The sequence below is a fragment of the Ictalurus furcatus genome, chromosome 14, assembly GCF_023375685.1.
Source record: "Ictalurus furcatus strain D&B chromosome 14, Billie_1.0, whole genome shotgun sequence".
Lineage (NCBI taxonomy): Eukaryota > Metazoa > Chordata > Actinopteri > Siluriformes > Ictaluridae > Ictalurus > Ictalurus furcatus.
Genome location: NC_071268.1, coordinates 12,333,494 through 12,344,625, shown reverse-complemented (window position 1 = coordinate 12,344,625; position 11,132 = coordinate 12,333,494). Strand labels below are relative to the sequence as shown.

At 39.9% G+C, this 11,132-nt stretch overlaps 1 protein-coding gene across 5 annotated transcripts in view; it reads left to right on the top strand.

The window, feature by feature from the left end:
* The first annotated feature begins 2,672 nt into the window (after positions 1 to 2,672).
* The window catches only part of slc44a1b (solute carrier family 44 member 1b), a 37,654-nt gene continuing 29,194 nt past the window's right edge, over positions 2,673 to 11,132 (top strand). For 4 of the 5 annotated variants that reach the window (XM_053641088.1, XM_053641093.1, XM_053641090.1 and 1 more), the window contains exons 1-3: positions 2,673 to 2,846; positions 5,526 to 5,615; positions 7,331 to 7,473. In XM_053641088.1, coding sequence (XP_053497063.1) covers positions 2,787 to 2,846; positions 5,526 to 5,615; positions 7,331 to 7,473 — 293 coding nt within the window. In that variant the 5' untranslated portion in view covers positions 2,673 to 2,786. Of the gene's footprint in view, positions 2,847 to 3,875; positions 4,724 to 5,525; positions 5,616 to 7,330; positions 7,474 to 11,132 lie in introns of those variants that run through there. The other variant, XM_053641089.1, reaches the window with a different exon arrangement.

Below are 11,132 nucleotides of genomic sequence, written 5' to 3'. Positions count from 1 at the left end.
TTTGTGTGATAATGATAGATAAAAGGCCTTGAGAAATTTCTGTGCTGGATATGTTTTGTCAGTGCAAATGTAACTAAAAAATTAGTCTGGACACTGCTTCTTCCTCTATGTTGCTAATTTCATCACAAGCTGACTAATGCTCTTTCTAATATTAGTGCCACTGTAAACCTAATAACGCTTATTTCATTGCTTAGTATTATTGACACCAATGTTATAAATGAGATAGATATTAAACAACTTTTAGTATATACACTATCAAATGCCTTGTGACATGGATTTGAGTTTTGCTTTTCAAATAAAAGCTTGTAATGTGTGTAAGCCTTTTGAAAGGTGTGGAGTGCACTGGTGGTATCATGTTTCCCGAGTGCATTATTCTTTATGGCTGACTGAGCTTGGCTTGTCCTGTGGGACAAAGTGTCCTGAGCCTGCAGAATCAGGCAGGCTGTTACAGAAAGGCTCAGGTTGGGAAAAAGGAAATGGTCTGTTTATGAAGAAGGTTTTCAGAGTAAACCACACTCTGAAAATATTGAGGCATGCACAATAGAACATACTACAACAACATATGCACAGTATGGCGAAAATGATGTGGACACCTGACCATCACACCCATAATTTGGACAAACTGTTACCACAAAGTTGGAAGCATACAATTATCTATAAAGCCTTTGTATGCTATAGCATTAAGATTTTCATTCACTGGAACTAAGAGGCCCAAACCTGTTCCAGCATGACAATGCCCCTGTATACAAAGCTATGTCACCTGACATCAGTGCCTGACCTCACTAAGGTACTTGTGGCCGAATGAGCAAATCCCCATAGCCAAGCTCCAAAATATAGTGGAAATCCTTCCCAGAAGAGTGGAGGTTATTAAATTATCAAAGGGAGATCAAGTCCATATGAATTCCCATGGGCTTGGAATAGGATGTACAAGTAGAACATATGGGTGTGAGGGTAAGGTGTTCACATACTTCTGGCCGTATAATGCATATAATAGCAAGAGACAGATAAACAAAATACTGCTGACTTAAAAAAAAAAATTGTCATGTGTTTCTGGTGACTCGTACAAATTTGGGTAAAAGTTCATATCATGGGATCCAATAGAGGAAATACAGAATGCCTTAGAAGGCGGTAAACAGCTTCTCAACCAAACAAGCACCCCTAAACCACAAAGCCATGTGGTCTAACATTATCAGAAACACTAGATCTTACATGGCTTACTTAACAATTTGCAAGAAGTGGCCAACTCAATATTAAAATGATGCCTGAGCTTACCTCTTCAATCTGTAGTTGGTGGAATAGTTGTAGGTGTCATGCAGGAACAGGCCTCCTCACCTTATTATATGAGAAACTATAATACTGTGAACAGATCAGCAAAAAAGGAAACTAGAGACAATTTGATTCATGAATCAAAAACTGATCATAATAGCATGTTTACACAAAAGCATTGAGACACCAGATCGCAAGTAAAAGGGCAGATGCAACACAGATATTTTAAGTACAGGAAAATGAAATGACTAAGAAAGTTTTGATATACACTATCAAAAAAAAATGTTCACATGTATTTATTATCTGTTCCAGTGCATATGTTTTAGCCCCTTGGCTTTTCTATAGACCTATATTATTCAGTGTATCGTAATTACAGGGTGCCCCAAATGTCTTCATGCATAGGGGATGGATGTATGCATACAGTATGTATGACAACACCATGTTTGTGGACGTCCACTTCTTGGTTGGTCCTCAACACTTCCAGTCTTTTGGAATCTGTTAATAATTTTGGCAACAGTTTTGTGTGTGACATACTTGCCATGTTTCCTGTTAAAGTCCATCACATCGCAACCTTGTGACAACACGGTATATATGTATAAATAGGCTAAATATGAAAAATTTTGGGAGCCATTTTGCTAAAAGTGTTAATCTCCCTTATGTATGGAGACTTTTGGGACACCCTGTACATTCTGTAACTTTCCAATTAGTTTTGCTTTAGTGACTAATTAATTCAAAGCAATGTCTATGTAACATTCTTTAAGATGAATAATTGAAATATAATCTGTAAATTTAAGGGGTTTTGTTTTATTTTTGTTTGTTAATGAAGAATCTTCCACAAACTAACTCTTTTCTTCACTTTATAAAGTAGCCTAGGTCATGATGCACACTTCACCTACATGTTCCATTCGGAGAGATAAAACAAACAAACAAACAAACACACACTTGACTAGGGAATTTTATATTTCAAAACATTTTTTTTTTTACCAGCTGCAAATCTACTTGCAGATTTTACACTGCATTTAATCTAAAATGAGAAAAATATTTAGTTATTACCAGCAAACCTATATTTGAAAATTTACCCCAATATTGTTTATTTTTATTTGTTTTTTTTTGGTGAGGTTGCTTGTCGGTGACATCAGATTCATGAAATCATACCATGGTGCACCTCTTAACAACGACTGAGATTTAGTGTTTCATTCTAATCTATTACACAAGACTGACCTCTAGTGGACACAGAAATAAAAGCGATTTAGGATTTCATGCTCAACGTGTTTACTACAGCTGTTTACAGTATAGTAACTGGGTGGGAACGATTCATCCACCTGTATCTCCCTCCCTCCTTGTTTCCCTCTCCCACTCTCTTGGCGCGCGCACACACACACACACACACACACACTAATGCCCACCCTCTCCCTGGTACAACAGCGAACAATAGAACAATGGCTCCCTTCTCCATCGCGCCTTGGCAGCTCGGTGCCATTGCCGGAGTCAGCTCGTAATGCTGCTTCACACGGGGGAAGATGAGCGAGCAGAGACGATCAGCATCAAGCTCCTATCAGCCAAGGTCCATCTGGAGAAAGGTGGATTTACTATTTCGATGACTGACAAACACACAGATAAGTCACAATGATGTTTGGACCATATGTGGAGGTTAAAATTACGCACCGAAACGCAGGAAAACGATGCAGTTATGGCGTTAACTGAAGTGGAGGTCTGAATAGTTTACTTGATGCTAGGTACTTAACAAGGTTTTGCTTGAAAATACTAAATGAACATGTCCATTATTAGACAAGATATCAAACGCGTGCGTGTAGACAAAGTGCATAGTGGAGTGTATTAATAATAGGCTATGTGAGCTCTATTCACAATAAACTGCCCATCCCCAAATCCGCTACTGTACTAGCTAAAGATACAACTAAGCTGAATCGTGATATGCTGTTTTATTTTAGTATTACACGGTTTTAGACGTAACCAATGGTTTCTACTTCTATCAGACGACGCCACCGTAACGTTGAGGACGTCATAGTTTGAATTACTTCCGGAATGGGCGGGGCTACAGTATAGATTATAATTTTACTATTGATGTCGCTGTGCATGGTGCTGATGGATGTGACGTCAGGTAGCAGGTACCCTAGTCATCTGCTGCTTGGTTTTCTTGATTGTATATCCAGTAAAAGGTGAGCAACGCTAAAATAATTATACATTGTGTAGTAAATTAATAAGCTGTTAGCAACTAAATTTAGCATCTGTATGTACATATTCTGTACGGAAGTTTGAATTTTGCAGCTCTATAGGCTACAAACACAAGCAGTTGATGCTTGGATATAAATACCCAAAATATGGGGTATTTTTTTAACCAATCAAATAGGCTAACTACAGATAAGGATGTATAGAAGCACTTATTTAAAATGGGATAATGCATTTAATACTGATTTAGATTTAAAAAAATATAGATTGGATTTTAGAATGGGGGGATGGCATGGTTACAGGTTAGATGTTAGCATGCTTGCCTTGCACCTCCTCCGGGGTTGGGGGTTCGAATCCCGCTTCCGCCCTGTGTCCAGAGCCTGTATGTGCTTTGGGGGTTTCCTCCGGGTACTCTGGTTTCCTTCCCCAGTCCAAAGACATGATCTGTATGCTGATTGGCATTTCCAAATTGTCTGTAGTGTGTGAATGTGTGTGCGATTGTGCCCTGTGATGGGTTGGCACCCTGTCCCGAGTGTCCCCCACCTTGTGCCCCGAGTTCCATGAGATAGGCTTCAGGTTCCACGTGACCCTGTGTAAGATAAATGGTACAGAAAATGGATAGATGGTTGGATGGATTTATACCCTGCGTTTGCTTTATGATAATAGTAATAATAATAATGATGATGATTATTATTATTATTATTATTATTTACAATAGCACAAGATAGAAAGTACTCTTGATTTAGTTATTTGATTAAAAGCTCCTTTGTAGCCTATATGTGGATACGTATACAAATAGCCTGCTACAATTCGAAATAAAATGGCATAATATTTAAAAAAAAAAAAAAAAAAGGAATAAAAAAGATGCATTGCACATTGCAGAGCATTTAAAATTGGCGGTCTCCTCTTGCGTCCCAGCATTCCTTGCGTCCGCATCGTCGGCCAGCTCGCGGCGTGAGTGGACGATGCGTTTTTGTTCCGGCTACACCTGCTCAGTCCAGCCGGAAGTGCAGCGCTATTAATCCTGAAGTATTAATCCTTCTTTACCTGGAGGCAGAAGAGGCGATCTTAGTTTGCTGCGTTGGCGGGGAAACGCGTTTGCGCGCCTGATCCGATGGACGCGTCGTGTTAGTGCGCGGCACGCGGTTAATGCGGGCTCAAACACACTTGGTCGGCTCCCTGCAAGTTGGGCTTATTGTTGTTTTCTTGCGCTGAAGCATTGAGGTCTGTGCGACTCAAACCTGCAATGGGATGCTGCGGTAGCGCAGAGGTAAGGGAAGCGTGCCATCCTCCGCCTACACTTGTCCTCTGTCGAGCCAGAGACAGAAATCTGACAGAGATGTAGCCTGTGTTGTGGTGTGATGTGATGTGATGTGATGTGATGTGTTGTACTGGTGTGGTGTGTTGTACTGGTGTGGTGTGGTGTGGTGTGGTGTACTGGTTTGTTGTGGTCTGGTGTACTGGTGTGGTGTGTTGTGGTCTGGTGTACTGGTGTGTTGTTGTGTGTTGTGTTGTGGACTGGTGTACTGGTGTGTTGTGTTGTGTCGCTTCGGCCGCTGACTTCACGCATTGTTATTGTTGTTGTTGTTGTTGTTGTTGAACACTAGGTTGCAAAACATATTGGTTAATCCTACAAGGATGTCCCGTTGTTCCTCACATAGCGAAGCATGATGCACTTGACTCTTTGAGTGTTGGTCATTTTGCCTTCTGAATGTCCCTGTGTTGTGCATTAGACCGCAACCCCCAGTGTACTGATGCGCGAAATATCCATGCAGCTCGACTTGCCTTGACTGTCCTATCTATGTGGAAAGCCCATGAGGATAAAACGTTGATATAAGATGATCCTTACGACAAACACGAGCCCAGGGATTTGCTATCGGTTCAGTTTCCAATCATTTATGAGTGCAGATTCATGCACTCAAAACGAATATCTGCCACATGCTATGAACACATGGCTACCTTGGCTTAGGGCTTATGCATGACATTTAAGCAAGCAGTACTGTTTAACTGAGCTTGTGTGCTTCCTGTGTTGTTTTAATGCAGTGGGATGACATTGCATTTGTGCATTTCAGAGGGTGAAAAGAGAATGGAAACCCTTGGAGGACCGAAGCTGCACAGATCTCCCATGGTTCCTTCTATTTATGCTCTTCTGTGGGGGAATGGTGAGCTACTTATTCAGGATTTCAGATAATAACAGCTTAAAGACTGATGCTGATGTACTCTTTGGAAGGCCGTTATTATCTGTCATAAACTCAGGGCTTAATATCGATCGTATTTTAACTTAACCCCAAGAGTAATTAAAAGTTACACATAAAAATATATTAGCAGGTTATATTGTCTTTAGTACATATGTTTAGGGAATTATGTTAATTTGCATGTTTAAGGTTGTGCAAGCTATTTAAATGGATCTCTGTTTTTATGTATTCAGGCACATGACTGAATGGCAACAACAGTCACCTTTTAATGCTTAAAAATGAGCGATTAGATTATGACAGGATGTAAGGTGAATTCAGCACGTCCGTTTTGAATTTGACATCGGGAGAATAAACCTAAACGTCTTTGTCAACCTTTTTCTTTTTTTCTTGTTGGTTTGCTAATTAGACCAGAGAGGGTACTACTGTTTATGAAAATTCTCCCTTTTTTTAGCCTTGTAGCTAGTGTCTGATCTGATGAGCCAACTTCGGGAAAGGTAATTTATATAAATGCTTATAATTGGATAAGCTGCAACAGAGAATCTACTACAAAAGCCGTAACGGTTCACGGTTAGAAAGCCAGAATGGTTAAATTACAACCATCGGTTCTGCTGCAGTATTTTCCCAAGTACTTGGTTCGGTCCATTGAAATACTTTGCCAAGTATGCTTCCAGACTGCAGGCAAATAATGGACAAACCTTGACATAGAGTAAAGTAATTGATTTTTTGGAATTTAGCTGAAGCTAGCTGTTTTGAAACTCCTAATCCCAAAAAACACAGCCTCTCTGTTCAGTGTTCCCTCTTCCAGAGCCAAACCGTAAAAACACATGCATGAACTGCCGGATAGTGTAAGAGGATGAGCTTTCTGAATTGATGTGCAGTTCAGAATTCACAGAATTTCACTCTTGTTTTACAGAGCTAGAGCACCATGTAGTCTTTTTTTCTTTCTCTGAACTGGTTATTTATTGAAAGCTGATAAAATAGGAGGACAACTTTAGTAAATATTACAAAATAAATCCCTGACTAAAAATCAGTTACTGAACCCACATTTAAGTGCTGCATAAAAACAAAATGTTGTGGCATAATGGCAGAGCAGGTAACTTTGCCGCTTCATAGTTCCAGGCTCACCAGTTTGATCCTGTGTTCAGGTTACTGACACATGTTCTTCCCATAGCCGTGTGAGTTTTCTTTGGGGTCTCTGGTTTCCTTCTGCCTCCCAAAAACATTCCAGTAGGTGGATTGGCTATGATAAATTGCCCCTATGTGTGATTGCACGAGTGCATGGTGGCCTGTGATGGCTGGTGTCTCATCCTGGGTGTATTCCCACCTCATACTCAGTATTCCTGGGAGAGGCTCTAGATCCACCACAACCTGTCCATGATAAAGTGGTTACAGAAGATGAATGCATGATTGAATACAACCAAAACAAAGCCTAAATGATTGTGCGGCACTGCTAGGTCCCATATTGTTTTGCATAATATTACAGGCTGGAAGAGAAGGACACAATGTCTGTCATAAGAAATGTAATGCGATGAAAATGTTTTTTAAACAATATTAATGATACATATAGTGAATATAGATTTAAGCCATAATTATGAGTCTACACAGCTAGAATGAGAGAGATTCGTTTCCTATAATCCTATTAAATGTGTGCTGTATGCTTACTGTAGTTTTCTTCTTTTTAGGGTGCTATCTGTGGCTACACTATAGTGACAGGTGGTGCAGCACGCCTGGTGTTTGGATATGACAGCTACGGCAACACTTGTGGCCAGACCAATGAGGCCATAGAAGGGGTCAGGCTTAGCGGCTTGGACCACAGAGACAGAAAGTGAGCCTGCACTTTTATGCTTCCTTATGCTTCCTTATGCATCCTTGTAGAGTCTGTGAACAATTCTGTGCCCTTCTATTATCACATCAGTGCATATGTCATGGAGCTGTGACTTCACCTTTAGACTACAGAGGCCTGCTAAAGCCACACAGAGGTTTTAATAATTCAAAGGCCCTCATGGGGGCCAGAGCCACAACCTGCACAGTGCTTAATGGACTATAGGATGAGTTTTTTCCCCCATTCCATTCATTTGCATTCATGTCAAATTTATTGACCCTCTCTGAGTTTGGAATAAAGTGTGCTCTTCTCTTTGTTCGTACTTCACGAATCTGGCTTGGCAGATGCAAATTCAGTAATGGAGCTTTCACTCATCTGTACTGATAATGTGCGTTTACTAAAGATAATATGCGTCCCATACTCCAATTTCCCAGAACTCCCCGCTCATTGCCACACCCACCTTATCTGTCTTATCAAACCGCAACTTTTCAGGTTCACCAGGATTCTAATTATACTCACTTTAAATTTTTTCTTTAATTTAAACCTTTTTTTAAAGCTTGTTTTCTTTTTCAGTCTACATTTCTAAGCCTTTGTATTTCATGTTCTGATTAATATTTCAGGTTAGTTAGTGGGGTTTTTGCTCTTATTCTCTGGTCTTTTCCACTTCGGTCTAGTTATTTGGTCTGCTTAAGGTTTTTTTTTTTGACATTACTGCAGATTTTGTATTATTCGCCTTGTATTGACACTGTGTTCATTTTCACCAGCGCAGTCTTGTCCACACCTGACAGAAGGCTTTTTTAAGGTATTGGGAACCTAGTGTACTGTCTGATAAATTCAATAAAAAATACTTTGGTAATTACAAAAAGGCCAGGTTAGATGCATTTATAATTTATTATGCTTAAGCAGTATTCGCTTATTGTCTTTGCTGATTCATACAACCCGAAACACAAGGCCCAATCAACCTTGACATTCAGGTTTATGACTGTCATATCTTTTATACTAGGATTTAAAAAAAAATTTTTTGCTTTAATCAATCCACTGCTGAAAGATCTTGCAGTGCTCTGTGTTTTTTGTTTTTTTTCCCAATTCACTTGGTAGGTGATGTCTCAGATGCTGCTTGTTTGAAATGACTGGATTAACTGATAAAATTGTCAGAAGGTGGCACATATTTGCTGGCATTCTTGGAGATCGTGCCAATAAACCATATGAAATGGTAGATGCCTCACTGTGCTAAGTCGGCTTTTCAAGCTTGTCTGATTGACTCAAATTGAATTTAGAGCATCATCTATGATTTCCTCCAAAATGCTGGCACACTGTGTAGAATTCGAATGTAAGAACTGCAAACACCTTAAACCAAGAGAACAGGAAATAGCTTTGCAGAAGTGAAAGCTTTGACAGTATGTGGGTTTCAATTTTATGTGGGACTTCATGTGGGAGTTAAGGCAGGATTATAGCTTCTGGCTAGTTTCGTGCAGTTTACTTTATCCATCCATCCATTTTCTATACCGCTTATTCTACAGGGTCGCGAGGAACCTGGAACCTATCACAGGGAGCATGGGGCACAAGACAGGGTATCTCATCTCAGGGCACAATCGCATACATCTTCACACACCCATTCATACACTATGGACACTTTGGACATGCCAATCAGCCTACCATGCATGTCTTTAGACTGGGGGAGGAGACCGGGGTACCTGGAGGAAACCCCCGAAGCATGGGGAGAACATGCAAACTCCACACACACACACACACACACACACAGGGCAGTGGCGGGAATAGAACCCCCAACCCTTGAGCCACTGTGCACAGTTTACTTTATATTACTATGTATTTGGTATACGATATTACAATTTGTTCAATTTATGATGCATGCAGTGAAGAGGAAATAAGTATTCAGACGCTTTTGTTTTTGTTATTTAATATACTTCTATGGCATATATACACTTTAGATTTACACACAAAATGTATTTTGACATTGTATTTATAAATCTGAAGAAAGACGTATGTATGCATAAGCATAAACAAGGCTATGCTTACAAAATGAAACTAATAGTGAAATAAAATCGGGGAAAAGTGTGCAGACACTACAAAGGATGTCTGTGGTAATTGGGTTTAAGTAATATGAGTATAAGTCATTAGGTTTTGGCAGCGTTGTGATTCAATTTTGCCCATTCCTCTTGGCAAATCATCTTCAATTCCCCAAGATTGCAAGGGGCCTGAGATTAGCTAGGCCATACAGGGCCTTCTTGTTTTATTTAGACTGTATGCTTGGGGTCATTATCTTATTGAAAGTTGTTTTATTTTATTAAGTTCTCCTTATCTCTTGATCTAATTAAGTTACAACCCTTCTTTCTCCAAACATGACGAGATAAATTATTACCAAAAAGTTGTTTTTTGTTTGTTTTGCAAAAGAGTTCTGATTTGTTAAAAGTTTTTAGAAACACATCTATGTCTATGTGCTTGTTGTGTGGGGAGTAGGAACAGAGATGTTTGCAGTGCAGTTCATTGCTTATTGTTTCCTGTATAACTGTTGGTCCTGCTGCTTTCAGGTCGTCCTGCAACTCTGTTCAAATGACCACTTCTTACCTTCCTTAACATTAGTCTGAGAGCATGTTGTGAAATCTTGCATGGCACACCTGTCTGGGGACTATTAGTTGTGGTTCTATGAACTTTCCACCTGCATATTATCAAACCAATTACACTGACTGGGATGTTTCTGTTTTTTTCTCTTTGTTATGGCTCTGTAGCTTTTTAGAATTGAGTGGACTGTTGCTCTATGTTTATCTAGTTTTTATACAACCCCAATTCTGAAAAAGTTGGGACAGTATGGAAAATGCAAAAAACAATCAAACAAAAAGAGTCATTTGAAAATTCAATTCACCCTGTACGATATTGAAATCACATTATTAACACATTATTTGATGTTTTACTTTGTGAATTTAATTTATTTTTGAAAATATACACTCACTTATTTAAAATCTGATGACTGCAACACACTACAAAAATGTTGGGACAGTCGACTGTTGTGTAACAACACCTTTTCTTTTAATAACACTTATTAAGCATTTGGGCGCTGAAGACACCAGTTGGTTAAGTTTAGCAGGTGGAATTTTCCCCCATTCATCCATTATGCATGTCTTCAGCTGCGCAATTGTATGGAACCTACGTTGCCTTATTTTACGCTTCATAATGCGCCACGCATTCTCAATCTGAGACAGGTCAGGACTGCAGGCAGGTCATGCTAGCACCCACACTCTCTGCTTATGCAACCATGTGCTTGTTATCCGGGCAGGATGTGGTTTGGCGTTGTCCTGCTCTGGATTGCAGCAAATGTTGCTCCAAAATGTGTACATATCGTTCTGCATTAATGGTGCTCTCACAGATGTGCAAGTTACCCATGCCATAGGCACTGACACACCCCCATATCATGACAGACGCTAATAACAGCGTGAATGGTCCTTTTCCTCTTTGGCCCGGAGAACACGACGGCTGTTTTGTCCAAAAACTATTTGAAATGTTGACTCGTCGGACCACAAAACACTATTCCATTGTGCTACTGTCCATCTCAGATGAGACCGAGCCCAGAGAAGTCGGTGGCGGTTCTGGACAGTGTTGATGTATGGCTTCTGCTTTGCATAGTAAAGTATTAATTTGCATCTGTG